This window comes from Aotus nancymaae, unplaced genomic scaffold, assembly GCF_030222135.1.
Source record: "Aotus nancymaae isolate 86718 unplaced genomic scaffold, 86718_ANA_hifiasm-v0.15.2.pri h1tg000006l, whole genome shotgun sequence".
NCBI lineage: Eukaryota > Metazoa > Chordata > Mammalia > Primates > Aotidae > Aotus > Aotus nancymaae.
Window position 1 is genome coordinate 87,345,307 of NW_026988417.1, and position 19,952 is coordinate 87,365,258.

The 19,952-nt window shown below is 35.7% G+C and overlaps 1 protein-coding gene across 9 annotated transcripts in view; it reads left to right on the top strand.

The window, feature by feature from the left end:
• The window catches only part of PDLIM5 (PDZ and LIM domain 5), a 220,485-nt gene that overhangs the window by 150,044 nt on the left and 50,489 nt on the right, over positions 1-19,952 (top strand). For 5 of the 9 annotated variants that reach the window (XM_012437695.3, XM_012437696.3, XM_012437697.3 and 2 more), the window contains 4 exons: positions 5,262-5,381; positions 7,389-7,532; positions 8,319-8,450; positions 16,293-16,480. In XM_012437695.3, coding sequence (XP_012293118.3) covers positions 5,262-5,381; positions 7,389-7,532; positions 8,319-8,450; positions 16,293-16,480 — 584 coding nt within the window. The remainder of the gene's footprint in view (positions 1-5,261; positions 5,382-7,388; positions 7,533-8,318; positions 8,451-16,292; positions 16,481-19,952) is intronic. The other 4 variants (XM_012437702.3, XM_064369296.1, XM_012437703.3 and 1 more) reach the window with 1 other exon arrangement.

Consider the following 19,952-nt stretch of genomic DNA (forward strand, 5'->3'; position numbering starts at 1 on the left):
TTATTCTAATCATGGGTGCCAGTATGGTAGCTCCAGCAAATACCAAAGTACTGACGTTTTAGCAAATCACCAAGGATAATTTTAGTACCAGCGTTGTAAGATTATTGGAAGGATTAAATATGATGATACATATTAAGCAATCAAAAAAATATTTGCTTTTATTATTAACAAATAATTTATGTGTAAGTTAAAAAATAAAGTGAAAGTAATAATATTATCATTAATGACCAAGAGCCTGAATTATGGAAGAACTTAGTTTGTTCAAGACATTGGACAAGTAGTCTAATGTGACTGTAGTTTAGTGAATAAAGGGAAAATTGGTGTGGAAAGATACTTGAGAGGTTGATCATAACAGGTCATTTAGGGATTTGTAGAGCATGTTAAGCATTTTGGATATTATCCTAACTGCAGTAGGAATTCATTGCAATGTTTTAATCACAAGAATGATTTACTAAAATGTGTTTTGTTGTTTTTTCTTAAGGCACATGGGCTACACTATACCGTGCCAGATAACACAGGGGCCGGATAGCCAGGATTTGGCAAAAGAAGAAGCAAGAGAGCAGTTAGTTCTTAAATCCCTAGTATAAGTTAGTGCTTATCATAGTCTAGATGAGAGAGGGTGCTTGCAGAGATAGGGGACAGATGGATGGTGTAATGAGAAAACTTGGGACTGTAGTGCCCCCCACAACTCCTCGCAAACTGTGAAGTTGCCAAGAGACCAAAGAACGACTCGGACAAGTCCAGCTTGATGAGTAGATGAATTTATTAGGACCTACATACAGGGCATTGCTGGGCAGCAGCAGTATGGCTCCAAGAGATCCACATGACTCCCCATCTCTAGGCTGCTTTTAAGCTAATTTTCTGGCTCTTTGCCCCACACTCATGTGCGTGTGTGTGTATGTGTGTGTGTGTGTGTCCAGGTCTGTGTGTACGCGCATGTGTGTGATGGGACTTTTTTCCTTTTTTCCTTGGTATATTCCCAGCCATGCCTCAGGATGTTTGGGTTCTCAGGGACACCGGCTCCTCAGCTAGGCACCATGGCCTTAGCTAACTGCCTGGCCCTCAAGGTTCAAGCATTGGACATAACACCCTTAAGTAACCTGGTGGGGGACGTGTCACACTGATGGATTAAAAATATTAATTTGGAAGTAGAGTCATTGGGACATGGTGAAAGATGATTTGAGATAGAGGAATATTATAGGTATTAATAACTAAAGGGCAATTCAAAATATGGGCTGCTGCTCATAGGAGAGAGCTGGGCTAGTTATAAATTTGGACATTAGTATATAGGTGGTGTTAAAGCTACAGGAGAGAGTAATGTCATTATACTAATGATAGCAGAGTACAGAGAAATAAAGCCTAGGACAGAGAACTCTCAGGAAATGGAATAGCCAGTGAAATAATTCTAAAAACAGGCACTTGTATAGGATTGAGGCACAGATGACAGGAAAAGAGAAGCAGCAGTCTATTGAGCCAGACACTAAGTAAAATGAGGAATGTGTACAAAAAGACAGACGTTGTATGATTTCACTGATAGGAGGTATCTAAAGTAATCATCTTCAGGCCGGGTGTGGTGGCTCACTCCTGTTGCAGTTTGGGATGCCGAGGCAGGTGGATCACCGGAGGTCAGAAGTTCGAGATCAGCCTGGCTAACATGGTGAAACCCCATCTCTACTAAATATACAAAATTAGCTGGGCATGGTGGCACATGACTGTAATCCCAGCTACTCGGAAGGCTGAGCCAGGAGAATCGCTTGAACCCGGGAGGCGGAGGTTGCAGTGAGCTGGGATCACGTCACTGCACTCCAGCCTGGACCACAGAGTGAGACTCTGTCTCCAAAAATAAAAGCAAAGTAGTCATCTTCGTAGAAACAGTAGAATGGTGGTGGTTACCACGGGCTAGGGGGAGAGGGAAGGCGTAGTTGTTTAATGATTTTAGAGTTTCAAATTTGCAGGATGAACAATTTCTGTAGATCTCTTTCACAGTAATGTGAACATATATTACACTAATGACTGTGCACTTGAAAATGGTTAAGATAGTAAGTTTCATCTTATGTATTTTTAACCACAGTTTTTAAAATGGGGAATGTAAATTGTCCATTGAGTTTAGCCACAAAAATTTCATCAGTGACCTTAGCAAGACATAGTTTCATAAAGTGCTGGGAGCTGGGGCCCAGCTGAGATGGTTGAAGACTGACAGTCAATGAGTATATTGTTATTTCAGTCTGGCTGTTAAGGGGAATAGGAAAATAGAAGGTAAAGATAGTTGGTGGTTGTTTTTAAGAGAAACTACAGCATTTTAAAAGAGGACTCAAAGCATCCAGGGGAGAAGGAGAGATGGATTAAATTGAGGCCACTGAGATTAAGGAAGGAGATGGAGTACACAGCATAAGAATGTTGCTATTGGGCAGTTGTCAGGACTAAGGGATAGAAAAAGAATTCTTCTTACTGGTCCTACAGGATGGTAAAGATGGTAAGTTAGTAGGTGGACAACTCACACCTGATTTGCCAGACAGATTGCTCACAGGGTTCCACATTGAATAAGTGCAGAGATTGTGCAGAGAAAGTCACAATGCACGAATTGCTCTTTGTTCATTTATCCTGAGAAAAGCAAGCCAAAAGGGAAAGACTTTATCTGGGAAAGAGAAAGTCTTCATACCTCTCTCTGGTGAGAAATGGAAACTCATTTAAGCAGGACAATGCAGAAAATTTGGCTACTGCAGACATGCTATCAATCAGAGCTTCTTCCAACCTAAAAGGAGTAAACATTAGGGAATGTCAGAATGAAAACAGATACTGATGTTTGTTCCATATTAAATGAGGTAGTTTAAGATTTTGTCTTAACTCTAGTTTTTAGAGGTTGGCTAAGCAATGAAGAGATAATCAATATGTGTAACAGGGGAAACCTCCCAAGAGCATTTGCTTGGAAACTTGGAGATTACCTTCAAAGGTATTTCATGACTTACATGGAATTTATTCTCAAGTGGCACTCAGATTTTTCCAGTCAACATATTTCACGGAGATGTTGGAAGACTCAGCTTCTCCAACTCACTCCTTTTTCTTTTCCTTTTTTTTAAAAAACTATCCTGTGGTAATATGTAGATATGTTAATAATTTATAACCATATTTTCTTTTTTCCTGAAATACTTGTAATTTTTTAATATTATAGAGGAGATTTTTTAAAGGTATTTTTGGAACACTAGTCATTTCTTTAGAGTTACCATGTGCCCCCTTAGGCAAAAATATCTATTTAGTCAAAATTGTGACACAGTCTCTAGAAGGTACAAATATGTTTCAATATATAAATATTATGAATTAGTCATTTGGAAAAAATAAATTTCAAGCATTTATTTCACAAATATTTGTTGATAATCTTGTGGTAAGCACTTTGTTAGTGTACACTTCATGTATCAGTAACTATTGCTATCAGGGAGCTTCTAGTCTACTGAGACTGGATTTAAACAAATGATGACACAAATTGTGTAATAATAATAAATTCTATGAGTTAAAAAGTACAGGCTGCTATGACAGCACATGACACCAGGGCAGCCTAAGGTGGTTTGGGGAATCAGGAAGGCCCTCTGGGAGGAGGTGACATTTAAACTGAGGCCAGAAGGGTGCTTAGGAATTATCCCAGTGAAGGTGTGGTAGAGCAATGGTTGTAGAAAGTGAGGAGTAGGAGACTGTGCAGAGGCCAGGAGGTGGGAAGAAGCAGGATCTATTTCAAAAAGAGATGGAAGGCTCCAGTGGACTGGAGAAGCCAAAGAGAGAAGACCAGCTTCATGACATAACACCGAAGAACAGGTAGCCCAAGATCACTTAGAGCAGTGCTAGAAGGTCTAACAGACATTATCAGATTTGTGTTTTTCAGAGTTCAGTCTGGTAGCTCTGTGGAGAAGTTATTCTCTAGGAAAGGAGTCAGCAAATATTTTTCTGTAAAGGTCCTAATAGGAAATGTACTAGATTTTTTAGGTCATATGGTCTCTACAATTAGTTCTCATATCATGTGAAAGTAACCATAGACATATGAAGAATGAACCTGGCTACGTTCCAATAAAATTCCAATAAAACCTTATTTATGGATGCTGAAATTTGAATTTTATATAATTTTTGTGTGTCTTGAAATATTATTATATTGGTTTTCTTAACCATTAATCATTTAAAAATATGAAAACCATTCTTAGCTCATAGGCCATACAAAGGCAGACAGGGCCTGAATTTGGCCAGCAGGCCATGGTTTGCTGACCCATGTTATGGTTCTTGTATTTCTTATTCTCTTAAATTTTCTGCTCTACCTCTTAAATGATGTTTTAGTTCTATCATGACATTTTTCTTTAATTGTCTACGTTTTTTCAACACTCTGGTAAAGGTATGACTAAGGTGAAATAAGAAACAGGAATATAACCTCTCCTTTTCTATTTTTTATCCATTTTTTAATCCATTTATATAACATGACTGACCATTCTATTTTTTTATCTATAGACTTTAAAAAAAAATCTCTATTTTGTATTTTTCCTGTTTTATTTTTCTTCCCAAAGTTTTATACTTAGTGCTTTCTGTTTTTTTGAACTTGACATTGAGGTTTTCATGTTTTCTTTACCTGGTAGTAGTTCTAAAACTTAATTCTGGCATTCTAAATCAAAAATAGTACAGGTATCAGAAAAACAAAGCCCTAAGATTGCATGCAACCATCTGTTGTAAGAGTAGATAAAATGGTTTGTTTACATCAAGATAAACAACATCCATATAATTTCAGATCTACAAACACAACATTCTGACTTGAAATTTTTGGTTGGTTGCTTATAGGGCACTTTTTAGGCACCTGCTTCACAATATGCTGGAAAGCGTTATATAGTGGAAATAATACAGACAGACCTGGTCCAAATTCCACCTAACCCTTACTAGATGTATGGTATTTGGCAACTTAATTAACTTCTTGGAGCCTAAGATTTTTTAAAGCATTCAAAATACATAGTCAGTAAATGGGAATTTCCACCTTCTTTTCCCCTGTAAGCATAATATTTTATTACATAGAAGTAGCCATGCTAAAGGATTTGGGGGGGAAACAGCCCATATTTTATGGTGGTGGGAGTGTTGGTTTTTGTTTTAACCATTTGTAGATGTGAAGTAAAAAAAAAAAAAAACTAGTGTTCCCAAAATTGAACTAATATAGATTTAAAGGTTGGTATAGATGATAAATGTCTTTTGTGCTTTTTATTAATATTTCCTTTGCCTTATATATTTTACTTCTGAAAACTTAGGTTTGACAGTTTTCTGGAAGACCTACCTAAGAGTGGACCGCACCCACCTGCAACTCCTCAGGTGTTAACTGTTGGTAGCCAAGTGGCCACACTTTCTAAAGTAGCAACTACTTATTCTAGGTAGACTTTTCCTTCTTGGTGTTTTTAAATTTCAAAGCTGGCAGTGAATTTAAATATACTAAACTGTTTGAAAAAGAAAAGGTAATTCTTGATTACAGAACTGACATGATTAACATATAGACAAGAAAGCTCGGCAGTCAGCCTCAAAACACCACTTCTCACTGCTTTTATATTTATATTTATATTTTTGTTTAGTTTTAACTTCTAATATAGAATCAAGAAATCTCTTTTATTTATTCACTTTGTGATTTGGAAAGTTGACTTGCTGGATTTGTCATGAGTCTCTTTTTCTGAATTAGAGCGTTTGCCTCAAAGACAGGTCAAGGTCATACACAATATGTTACCAGATACCCAGACATATTCTAAAGATAGTCAGATAAGTAACTGCTTATGAGATATTACTAGATTCTGGTGATACTAAATCCTTTTCTATTATTTGTGATACAATATGATGAAAGAAATTCATTACCATTTCTTTTTCTTCCTGGAGAAAAATAAATTAGCTGATTTATTTTTAAGTGATTTTTTAATAGACTTAAGTTTCCAGTTCTTATTATTCACCAATTACTTCTCTAAATAGTAACCATTGTCTCAAAGATGTGGAGTAATTCGGAAACTCAAAAGTTGAATCACGTTGTAACTTTATTCTTCCCTTTGACATTCATGTTACCTACCTTGCCCTGCCATTGATAGCATCTTTCTTTTCTCTTTACAGAACCTGATGTTTTCTTTTCTAACCATTCACAACAGTTGTTAAAACTTAGCCATACAGTTTAATTTAATGGATAGACCTGGATAGACCAAAAAAAAAATTTACTTAATTCTGTATAATTTTGAAAAAACAGCTTGCCACTGTTCCTGAATTTTTTTTCTAATGGTTTTTGTAAAGTTATAGCCTATGGAACTTGGAAGAATGACTTATTAAATTCTTCTGACAGTAAAAAGAGACTTATGTCAACCCTCACAGTTTCAGATATCTAACCTCTCATTAACTGGGGGTTGAGTTTGCCACATAATTGCTTTGCATTGGAGGTGGCCATTGTCACAAACTTCTGAAAAAAGTGGTCATGCTGTAGTGATAATGCTCATTGATAACTTGTACCCATAAATGAAGCAGAGAGACGACAAGTTTCACACTCTGCAGTTTAGACGCTCTTTTTATTTTACTGAATAATCAATTTGAAAATCATTATAGTCTTAATGATAGTATGTTCATTCCTGTCCAGGCATTTGATCTTTTCTAAAAGGCCAAAAGAAAATTATTATTTTAAATAACAAATACTTATTACTTAGTTCTGAAGAAAAAATGTTATACCTGCATTTGAAAATCCTTACAGAACTAACTGAAAATAGAAATAATGGAACTCAACAGAAAAGGTGATGTTTTGATCATATTCACTGTAACATCTGTTTATTTTTGCAAAGGTACTTTCTGCCCTTAAATAGCTTTACTCTCAATATTTTAAACAATTATCTCTTTTCAAGTTAAAGGATATTGCTGCTTCTCAATACGCAGTCAGTTGTACCTGCTTCTCCTGAAAACATAAGTCTTATTAAAATGTCACACTGTCAGTGTATATCGTCTCTAAGGTAAAGCTTGTTAGAGGCTTTTTGGGAAAAAAAACACAAAGTTTTCTTTTTTCTATGCTTATAGAAATTCAGACTTCATGTTTAGATTTATTTTCTACTAAGTTGTTGGAAAGTCAGTCTTCAAATGTGTGATACAAGGTAATTTTAAATAGGAATAGAGTCGGTGAACTTAAATACATTCAAGAGTATTTGTATGTCAAAATCTGCTTTTTGGAGGATTATACACCAGCTTTTATCTTCTGAGAGAAACCATAGCAACAGTAACTAAATGGCCTGAACTCCTATTACACTTCTTACACTTCACACCTTTACAATGCCTGGATATTAATATGGAATGATTGCTCTCTTATATTTATTATGCAACACTTTCTTACTTTCCTTTTTGTTCCTCTCCTGTTTTTCTTTCTCTCTTGTCAGTTTAAGCTGCTCCACAGGAAATGTGGAAAATTCTTTCGAAGGTTTTCGAAACTTTTCTACCTTCTCTTCTCCTGCTAAATATAGTGCTGCAGTTCTGAGCAGTGCAGCTGCTACTGTGTCTGCTGTTATCGCTGCAAAAACCAGGTAGAACTACACATGCAGCATCTGTCTGATGTGATCCCAGTGCTCTTCACTGTCTTACAAGTCACCTCATAGAAAACATACCCATTTGAAGCAATCATAGCTCTATTGTGAGCTCTTAATTGTGTAGTGGATATTTTATCTAGATTGTGGATAAATGTCACAGTATTTGTTACTGATTTTTTTTTCTTAAAAATCACCTTTTAGTCTCTCCCCATTGCTGCCATTTATGTATGATATTTCTCAGTTGTGTGGATTATTACATGTTATGTGCTAATTGGCACTTGGGTTTTTACAATTTTCAGGTTTTATATTTGAAACAATAAAGTATTAATGAGTATTTTAAGTTTCTATTGATTTTATCTTCTCCCACAACCTTTAAAGTGTGATCTGAAGACCACTCTCTGAAATAACCCTTCTCCCCTAAAAGAAATAAAATTAGTTTCTTTTCCAAAAAGAATAAAATGTTTTATTTTCATAATGTGGGGGGTTTTGATAATTTCTGTAGTCGTTAGAGCTTCAAATGCTTTCTAACTGATGGCTTTGACCATTTTGGTGACAATCTAATCAATGTTACGTTAATGAGTAAAGCGATAGAATAAACTCTTGGTGCTTCTTTTTACCTTCTTTGATCCTCTTTTGCTGCTTTGTGCTTCCCCTCCCTCTTCTTCTTTCTCCCCCAACCCTCCCTCTCTCAAAGGAAATGTTTCAAATCACAGACCTTAAAAACTACTATCTGCTATTGGTAGTGCGAATTTTGACTTAAAACTCTTTCTAAATGCTTACCAGGCTCTACACTCCTGAAAGATACCACTCAATCCTGGATGCACTTTGCATCAGCCCTGTCTCCAAGCCTTTAGCTTTTTCCTATCTGCAGTCCTCAAGGAAATCAACTGGCTCTATCCATGTTAAGAAAACAAGGTACTGTGGGAGCAGATATGGCAAGTGTGGTTTGCTGTTAAGGAGATCGCTTTCTCTCTCACTTCACCACTGTATTAACAGGCCAGGTGAGAACATCTTAGAGCTCTAGGGATTTGTGCCCAATTTTGAATTAACTGTAATTTCAATGTCATGCTAATACACAAGCACAGTATGTCCTATTAACTCACCTTTTAACCTTTTGTGACATCTTTCATTAGCATACTTGATGTTCGGTGTGAAATTTTGAGTAATTTTACAATTATTTAAATTGCAGTAGAACTTCTGTCTTTTATTGCATGGATATAGCTATATTAGAATACTCAAATGTTTGGTAAGAAATACCATTTGAAAAAATGAAAAAATTATCAATTTTGATTGGCTATATATTATAGTCCTTAAATATGAAGGTTTTGCTTGGAAAAGCAACTTAATTTTCACTATATTTGAGAAATGCTAAACACAAACATAGATTTTTCTCCTAAGCTTAATGATGAAGCCAGAAATTTTAGGCATAATATAAAAAATAAAAATATCACAGGTGTTTACTAAATATAAAATCTTAAGGAAATAACTGTATACAATGATTTTTGACAGAACATAAAGTCAGTGGCAAAGTGTACAACATAGTGAAAACCTGATATAACTAGGCTGTCTATTGATTAGATGTTTGTGTCTTAACCACTGTTATAGAGATTTTTCAATATATTTACCTATTATTCTGGGTAACTTTTAAGGGAGGTGTTTAAACAAGGGGGAAAGATCATAGTACATTTTTCTCTAAGAAAAGACAATACCTGAAATTATTTTATATTATATATTTGCCCAATTGTGAGTGTTTAGTGAGCAGAAGTCTTTCATTGTAAGGGATGAGATTGTACAGAGGTAGGTTATTGACCATACTTAGAGTACACTTTGAGTACTTGAGTACACTTAGACAACACTTAAAATTTTTTTTTAATTTTTATTATTTATTTACTTATTATACTTGAAGTTCTGGGGTACATGTGCAGAACATGCAGGTTTGTTGCATAGTTATACACGTGCCATGTTGGTTTGCTGCATCCATCACCCCATCATCTACATGAGGTATTTTTCCTAATGCTATCCCTCCCGTAGCCCCCCACCCCTCCGACAGGTTCTGGTGAGTGATTTTCTCCTCCCTGTGTCCATGTGTTCTCATTGTTCAACTCCAACTTATGAGTGAGAACATGCAGTATTTGGTTTTCTGTTGGTTTGGTGAGAAAGATGGCTTCTAGCTTCATTCATGTCCCTGCAAAGGACAAGAACTCATCCTTTTTTATGGCTTCATAGTATTCCATGGTGTATATGTGCCACATTTTCTTTATCCAGTCTATCATTGATGGGCATTTGGGTTGGTTTCAAGTCTTTGCTATTGTGAACAGTGCCACAGTAAACATATATGTGCATGTGTCTTTATGATAGAATGATTTATACTCCTTTGGATATATACCCAGTAATGGGATTGCTGAGACCACACTTTTCAAACTAGTGACAACTATAAATCCTCTCTCCAGAAAAGTGCCTGTGTGCATATACATGCAAGAGCGTGCATGCATTTATGGACTGACTGTGCTATCTATGGCCTCACCTCTAGAGCAGTTATTAGTAGTCATCACCATTGCTTTTTATTAGCAGCAATAGGACTAAGACAAAATATAGTTTGATATTGAGAGAGGGAAATGGTTTCTAAAAAGATAGGCTAGTTGGCATTCTAGAAAGCTGGAATATGGGGTTTCTTGAGGAGACCCTTGCTAACTTACTGAGAGAGGTACCCAAAAGACCAGATACATTTTATCTTGTATGATAGTAATCATAAAATGTGTCAGAGATATTTTATCTTGATTTTTACTTTTGTGTGATAGTAATCATTAAAATTATAAACATAGTATAATACCAAAAATATTTTTTCCATTAAAATATATTTCCATTATAATATATATTAGTATATTGTGCTTTAAATTTTGGTTTACAAACTCTAAGTTAAAGAATTTTGCTTATGAAAATATTAAAAACTTTCTTCTAAATATGGAATTCTGGAAGGAAAGACACTCATTACCCTCTCTACATGTCCAGGTCCTTTAAAGGAGTTCTGACAGAGGAATTCTATAAAATAAACAATTGCTTGTAACTAAGGCCTTTCCAGAAATATTCCTTTCCTGCCATTTCAGAATCTGTATGTTAGTATACCATTGTTTGGTAAGACTTTAGCCAAAAGCTGTTTAACTTAAAAATTGATAGTTAAACCTGTGATGTACACTTAGATTTTTTTAAAAAAAATTTAAACGTGTAATTAGAATAAGTTGCTTTCAAAAGGATTCTTCAAGCAGAGTTTTTCCTTTGAAAATAGACTTAAAATTTCCAAGTGTTCTTAATCTGTATCTGAGCTTTATTTTTTGTAATAGTTAAACAAATGTGGGAAAGGAATGTAAACTCAAGATAAATCAGGTTGCTGACACTGAGAGTTAACTTTTCTTCCTTTTTTTTTCCTCATTAGCTCCATCTTGAAAATAAACTTTTGCTCTATTAGTGTATTTGTCTCTATTTTCAGTTTTTGAAAAAATGAAACAAAAATCTTGGTATTCTCGAGATAGAAAAATCTTGGTATTGATATCAATCTATTATTTCATTTCAGTCCTTGTTTATTTGGCAGATTAGTGGAAATAACCATATTTTAATATCAGTATCTGTGGTATCAGTCAAGGATATTTATGGATTTACACCAATTTCCTCATTAGAATCACTTAGAAAACATTTAAATTTTGTTTAGGATTTAGGTACATCTTAAACAATTTAAAATTAGAAAAAATATATTTGAATCATGAGTTCAGAAATAAAATAGCAATCTAATTTAAGTAACAATGTCATACTATGTTAATAAATCATTAATTTTAGAAGTTTGCTGCTCGTGATTATTGATTACATTTTATTCCCATGTATAAAATAGTATGGTCGGTGACTTTTAATCCTTTCATCTTTAGTACAATGTTTGTTTTGTTACAGAGACAAGGTCTTGCTATGTTGTCCAGGCTAGTCTTGAACTCCTGAGCTCAAGTGATTCTTCTGCCTTGGCCTCCTGAAGTGCTAGGATTACAGGCATGAGTTACTGTGCCCAGCCAATACCTAATATTTATGTGTTCTCTGTATATAGTAGCTAATAATTAAAATTAGGGGGAAAATACTAGAGTTTTAGAGGATTGGGCATCATATATTCAGATATATGATTGTCTAGATAAACCCTAGTATTTTTCCATTACAAAATTAAATGATTCAAGTAAATAGGGATCTATTTCCCCAGAGAAAATTGAACTTCAGACCAATTCTGGATTTAAGCATAAATGGAAGAACTGCCTTGGTTATAACTTAGATTTCTATGAATTCTTTATAGTTTACTCCAAGCCCTTTGTAGCTAAAGAGTACTGTTTTAAGATTTAAACGTCTTAGGCCTTTGAGAGAGAATATATACAAATCTGTATACAAAAGATACAATCAAAATTAAAATTTTATTTAGCTTGTATAGTACTTATCCTGTGGAAACTTTAAGAAGTATTGTGTGTTTTTAAAACTGAACTGAGGAAGTAAAGTTTTGTCTGGGGTCAATACCCTGCGCTCTAATGATCCACAATACATTTAGAAGCAAAATTCTTAGTGCAGGTGAAGGATGCTTATTTAGTAAATATACTTATTGCTAATTTTATTATCACCAAACCAGATATTACAGGATGTAGAAATAAGAATCCCTTATATTTCCTGAGCACATACTCTGTGCTGGGCACTGTGCTAAGTACTTCGCATGTATTATCTCGTATCTTATTTTTTACAGTAACCTTGGGATAAAGGTAGTATTTTTATACCATTTTACAGATGAGGAAATTTGCCAAGTTTAAATAATTTGCCTGCAGTCACAGTAAAGTCCCCAACCTCAGGTAGTTTATAATGTAGTGGAGGAGACAAGATGCATAAAGAAGTAACTATTAATAGTAATTTTAAACGGGCTATTATACATCAGTATAAAATTATATGCCATGCAGTTAACAAATGTCCTGAATTAAAAGGAGTGTCTCTACTGGTGGAAGCTTGAATAAATAAACAAAATAGTGTATGTTAGTTTGAACACGGTGCATGATGTGTATTATATTTACTTATTTCATTAATTACAGATAAGATATGGATGGGTGCATATAGAGAGTAGGAAGAGGTATGTAGAATCTGGAAAAAAAATGTAGAATTATGGACAGACAGTAGGGGTGGCCAGAATATAGTTTGTGTAGCATAGTGATAGCAGATAAGATTAGACTAGTAGATTATAGTTTTATCTTAGAAGGCTTTGTGTATCGTGCTGAAATATAACTGAGCCTTCTACAGGCTAAATGGCTACATTTGTTCTGCAGCATTCCATCCTCTCCTTAAGTAGCTTCTGGTGACAGGGGTCTTACAGAAAGCCTCAGTAGGAACAGATTTCTTTCCTTTGGATGATTTTTTATATTAGGAAGCACCTTTTATTGAAGCAAATCCATCTCACTATAGATTTCACTCCATGAAATTAGGCAAATAATGTAGTCACGTAGAGTGAATCCCCATATCAGAAATTTGAGGATGGCTCTCATGCTTCTCTAGGTTTTTTCATAACCTGGGCTACTGTTACCAGTTCCCTCACGCAAACTGTATTAAGCTTGACACCGAAGTCCTCTCTTTTAAGTCAGTTTGTCTGGCAGCTCTCCTGGAATTAAATCTTAATTCTTTCAGATGACTACACATTAAATGGTGAGGGATTGGGTTTTGTTGTTATTTCCAGACTATATATTTGTTTCATCTATAATTTCTAGCATTGCTTGGTCATAAATTTTCTTCTTAGACTTGTGATTATATACATTATTAATTACTTTTAAAAATAAAATCTGCAAGAGTAATTTAATCCTAGAATGAAAATGACCTCTATATAAGTATTTCAAAAATCATTTATTTGTAATGAGTAAAAGTGTTGAAAATAAGACTTACTTTTATTATTGAATACAGTAATTATGTTAAGGTTATATTCTGTGCTTTAGAGTATGCTAAGCACTTTATATATAATTATCTTATTTAAGCCTCATAGAAATCTTATGAGCAAAATGTGATTCCCACTTAAAGTTTAGGTAGCTGAGGCTTAGAGAAGTAAAATAATTTGTCCGTTACAGTGTTTTTAGAAGATGCCCATAACCACTATACTATAATGTTTGAACCCTGTTTCCATTAATGTTTTTTGTTTTGTTGCCTTTACTGATAATTGTGTTCAACATTATCATGAGGGAGGCAGTCTTTGACTTTTTATTTATTATAAAGATTTTTTAAGTGCTCAACATTTTTTATTGTATAGTGTGTTTTATAATCAAGCAAGTTTTAGTTTTTTAAATTAAACTGATCAGAAATAATAAAAGGTGATGCTCTATGACACTTGCATTTGAGAGAACAAGAATAGGGACCAGTATTTCAAGAAAATTGTTTGTATAGTTTTTCAAAACCATTTAGTGTCAGAAATGCTCCAAGACCACTCCTATGTCTATTGTTTCACTAGAAGGACTTACAGGACTGAGCATATAGTTGCACTCATGACTATGATTTTTTTGTAGCAAAAGAATACAAAGCAAGGTCAGCAAAGGAAAAAGGTGCATGGGACCAGGTCTAGAGGAAATGAGGCTCAAGTTACCAAAAGGCTTCTCCCAGTGGGGTCACACGGGAAGTGCACAATTCCTCCAGCAGCAAATGTGGCAAAACATACAAAGCGTTGCCTACCGTAGACGCTCATTAGAGAACACATACCAAGGTTTTTCTTAAGGGCTTGTTACATAGGCACCTTGTGGTGAGTTTGTACCAGGATTCTAGACTCTCAGAAGGAAAGCAGGTATTCAACATAAACCATATTGTTTGTACAAACAGTTAAGGCACAGAGAGCCACTCTTAGCATTTAGAGAAAGTTTTATGTCACTTGGCCACAGTTCACCAGCCAAGTTCCCAGATGCCAGTCAAGGGCCAACTTTGCAAGCAGTCCTTCTATGGATGGGCAGTCTGGGATTTACTATGTTAGGTGTTACCTAAGATTTAAGTGTCACTGGGGAAATTATAAACTGTTGTTCACTTGGTAAGATCATGGACAGTATTTAGTTTGTAACGTATTTTTATTAAAATAATCTCCACTTAAAACAGTGTAAGTAAGGTTATTTTATCAAAGTCATTAATATAGTACCCTGTCTTTATCAGTCGCTTCTCCAGCTGTTGATTTCAGGTATTGAAATCATTTGAATTTTTGTGCATGGAATTTTTTAAGCAACCATCATTGAAAAGTTAAGTAATAGAAAGGTTTTGTTTTCTGTATTTTTTTGTTTTTGTTTTTGTTTTTGTTTTTGAGATGGAGTTTCGCTCTGTCACCCAGGCTGGAGTGCAATGATACAATCTTGACTCACTGCAACCTCCGCCTCCTGGGTTCAAGTGATTCTCCTGCTTCAGCCTCCCAAATAGCTATGATTACAGGTGCCTGCCACCACACCCGGCTAATTTTTGTAGTTTTAGTAGAGACAGGGTTTTACCATGTCTTTTAGGCTGGTCTTGAACTCCTGACCTCAGGTGATCCGCCCGCCTCAGCCTCCCAAGATGCTAGGGATTACAGGCATAAGCCACCACGCCCAGCCTGAAAGTATTATTTTTTTTTTTTTTTTTTTTTTTTTTGAGGCGGAGTTTCGCTTGTTACCCAGGCTGGAGTGCAATGGCGCGATCTCGGCTCACCGCAACCTCCGCCTCCTGGGTTCAGGCAATTCTCCTGCCTCAGCCTCCTGAGTAGCTGGGATTACAGGCACGCGCCACCATGCCCAGCTAATTTTTTGTATTAGTAGAGACGGGGTTTCACCATGTTGACCAGGACGGTCTCGATCTCTTGACCTCGTGATCCACCCGTCTCGGCCTCCCAAAGTGCTGGGATTACAGGCTTGAGCCACCGCGCCCGGCCGAAAGTATTATTTTTAAGTAGTAGTATTATACTTTACTTGATGAAAATAATCATTGCTCTATTTTATAGTTTGGGCTACATAGAATTATTATTTTTTGAAAATGATGTCATATATAATTATAAATAACAAATAACTTGGTAATAAAGGCCATATGATCTTCAAAACCAAACTGGATCTACCATAGATAAGACCTCCTGTAAACAGGTAACTCTGGTTAAGAGAAGATAATGGTAGTCTTGTCTCTTTTTTCCCTTTATTGTGAATGCAGCACACTGGATGTTCTGTTAGGCAAGGGATGTTGTTTCTTGTTTATTGTTTTGTGGCCAGTGCATGGCACAACCAACGTTTGGCATATAGTTAAGTGCTTAAATATTTATGAATGAGTATGTAAGTAGAAGGAGTAATTGGGCTGGTCATGATGGCTCACACCTGTAATCCCAGTGCTTTGGGAGGCTGAAGTGGGATGATTGGTTGAAGCCAGGCATTCAAGACCAGCCTGAGGAACATAGTGAGACCCCTGTGTCTACAAAAAAAAAAAAAAAGTAACTGGTAAGGGGTGAGGTGTCAGGGAGACTTTTATCATTTAAAATGATTAACTGCATAAGTTTTCAATAGCCTAATTTCTTGTGGTAGATCTTTTAAAAATAATTTTCAACATGCAGAACAAATGCAATCTGACTCCTTTCTTTGTTTTAAAGAGAAGCAGTCCCTATTTTCTTCTCTAAAAAATTGATTAATTAGTGTTTTGTTTTCCTTAAAAATTCATGAATTTTGAAAAGAAAGGATTATTGCTAAGTTACGTTGGTACCACTTCACCAATGATGTTTCTTTATTTCCTTTACAGTAACTCTCAGGAGCCTTCTCCGCAGTTGGCTTCCTCAGTAGCTTCCACACGGAGCATGCCGGAGAGCCTGGACAGCCCAGCCTCTGGCAGACCCGGGGTGGCCAGCCTCGCAACTGCAGCCGCCTTCAAACCTGTGGGATCTACCGGTGTCATCAAGTCACCAAGCTGGCAACGGCCAAACCAAGCAGGTAGTCCAAAGAAATCTCTTGCTTCTTGCTTTTCTTAATGAGTGTGTGTTCTGCGATATATGGTATTATTCTCTGGTAAAACCCATTCTCAATAACCTAAGATTTAAAAAGGACTATCAAGATTAGACATCTAATGAGCGTTCTTTGTGTGTATTTGATACAGTTGCATTTGCTATTCATAATTGTAGGATTGGGCATTTCCTTGTTTCCCAGAATATTCAGGAAGCATGTGTTGAATTGTAAATTTGGGTCTTATTTAATAACAAACTATATTGTTGGAAGGTTTTCCTTGGAAATAAAACATTTTAGTTTTGATGATATGTGCAAATAACCACAGAAACATTGCCATCAAACAACTATTCAAGAAAACATCTTCCAATTCTTGTCCTTACAATGTGTATAGCATAGGGGAAGAAGGACACAGTCCTAGAAAGAGCATTTGAGCAGCAATGGAACAACCTGGCCTCAGTCCAGGAACCTGAGTTCTCATTGTCTTCTACAGATTAACAGCTTTAAATAAAGTCACATAACCTCTTTGACACCCTCAGTTTTCTGATCTGCAAAACAAAGAGAGACTAAATCATTTGCTGTTTCTCCCAACATGAACAAAGTTATGATTATATAACAAAAGTAACCCTTTTAAAAGGGAAATGGGACTATACTCAAATGTTGCCAATCTCAAACTCAGCCTTCATCTCTTCTCACTCTTTATACTCTCCCAGGGTGATCTCTCATCCAGGTTCCTTTCACTGCTTAGCCATCCATAATTTACAGATCTTTCTCTCCAACTTCCACCAACCAAGTGACCTATTTGCCATCTCCTGGTGGCACCTCAAATCCAGTATGTCTGAAAATACCATTTCCTATCTCTGGGAATTGCACATCCACGTAGTCACCAAAGCTAGAATGTGAACTTTTAGACCCCATGCCCCACATTCTCATAGTAACTCACATTTAATGGTTTTATTTTTCAGTATTTCTCAAATTTCTTCTTTGTGTCATCAGAGCCATTGCTTTGATTCATGCCTTCGTCATTGCAAATGACTTCTAATTTTCCTGTCTCCTTTTCACTCCTTCAGTCTGTCCTCCATACCACCATACTAGAATGAGTGATCTTGCTTTTTCTTTTTTTCTTAAGAGACAGGGAAATTAAATGTCATTTTAAAATATAGTCATCCCTGGGTATTCATGAATAGGACTTCCACCAATACCAGAATTTGAGGCTGCTCAAGTTCCTGATGTACAATAGTGCAGTATTTGCATATAACCCACATATATCCTCTCATATACTTTCAGTCATCTCTAGATTACTGGATACCTAATATAATGTAAGTACAGTCTCCCAGGCTGGAGTGCAGTAGCACAATCATAGCTCACTGTAGCCTCAAACTCCTAGGCTCAAGTGATCATCCCACCTCAACTTCCCTGGTAGCTTTTTTTTTTTTTTCTTGGTAGAGACGGGTAGCATTATATTGCCCAGGCTGGTCTCAAAATTCTGGGCTTAAGTGATCCTCCCACCTTGTCTTCCCAAAGCATTGGGATTACAGGTGTGAGCTGCCATGTTTAGCCTTTCTCAAACTCTTATTTGCTGCTTCACTCCCCAACTGTGGATGCTTGACTATCTCATCCTTCCTTCACATATCATCTAGGACCTTTTCTTCTTTGGCCCCTACAAACTTCTCAACCTCATCTCCTGCTTTGCCCAATTTATAATCTGTGCTTTGTTGCGCTAAACCATCTTCAATTTCTAAGACATGCCATGCTACCATGCTTTTGAAAGTTCTTACCCCTCTGTACAGAAGGTATTTCTTCACCTAGTCCTGTAATTTCTAGTCTTTCTTCATCAGTTTTGAGATGAGTGCTGATTGAGTACACAAGTGGCCACTTTTCACAGTATGATAGCTTTAAGAATTGATCATGGCTGAGCTCACATTTAGAATCCCTGCACTTTGGGAGGCTGAGGATCACTTGAGCCCAGGAGTTTGAGATCAGCCTGGGCAACATGGCAAAACCCCATCTCTACTAAAAATATAAAATCTTAGCCAGACATGGTGGCACATGCGCCTATAGTCCCAGCTCCTTGGAAGGCTGAGGTGGGAGCATCACATGAACTCAGGAAGTTGAGGCTACAGTGAGCCATGATTGCGCCACTATACTCCAGCCTGGGCAACAGGAGTGATACCCTGTGTCTAAAAAAAAAAATTTTGATCACTCATTATTCGTTTAAGAATATTTTTGCCATTTTTAAGAGTGAATTTTTAGTTAATTAGGAATCCATCTTGTTTTTGTATTTTCCACAATGTTTAAATATGTTAAACATTAAATAAATTCCTTTATGTTTTTTAGAAAACTTTATACAGTCTGTTTTATAGTGGCATATGTTACATGTCACTAATTTTGCTAAGAAGCTAGAAGTATTTCTATTGTGTTGGAAAGAGGATAAGGCCATTGCATATTGTTGGACTATTTTAGAGGAAAGACTTTTATTACTTCTAAAAACTTAAAATATTCAGTCTTCTGTGAAATTTCTGGACTATTAACCATCTTAGCAAGACCTGTGCTCTTGGGGAAAAAATGCTAAGCTCAGCCCCATACATTTTTTAGTTATTTCTATTTATTTAAAGTGTATGTATGATGATGAAGATTTTCTTTAATTATTTTGTGTGCATTTGAATACAGAAAGTAACTTTCAGAAAAAAATGCTATTGGTATGGTAATTGCTTTTATAAAAAGCAAGGAAAAGACTAAATTTCTGAGGTAGAAACTGAAGAGAAGGCACGAAGTATATGGACAGTGGAGGACAGAAAGTTTATATACGGCTTTTGGAAGTTCAGAAATTTTTGGTTAAAATACCGCTTTGCCTCTTAAGTGGAAAGAAAAAAATTGTTTTTTTTTTAACTCTTGGCGAACATAGTACAGCAAAGTTACCACAAGAGGGCAATGGAGTGCTTTCTCCGAGCCTAATTAAATTTGTTAGAATCAAAGTAGGCAAATATTAGCAACTGTAATAATGATTCACATGGTTAGTGTTTAAAACATTGTTTTTTCTAGAAAATATAAATGAATTTTATATGAGTGAAACTACAACAGTATAAAACATTGTACATTATATGACATTGTAAAGCAAAATTATAAAAAGAAAGTATGTTTTCCTGTTGTGAAGTCACAGTTGAATTACATCATAATTCTTAGCTTAAATTAGAAAATATTTACTGAGCTCTTATTTATCTTGCTCCAGATGCTATAAATGGGCAGGTAATCCGTTATTATGTTGTAGCAAAGTTAACTTATTTTGTGCTATTTCGGAAAATTTAAACATAAATACAAAATTCCCAGCCATTCAAATTCTTCTGCCCTACGCAATGGTGTACCATAGTTTAAAGACAACAACAACAACAAAATCATTTCAGAATGTACTCTTAGTCTTAGATAAATAGTTTCAAAACCTTCCTGATGCAAATGAAAAAGTCTT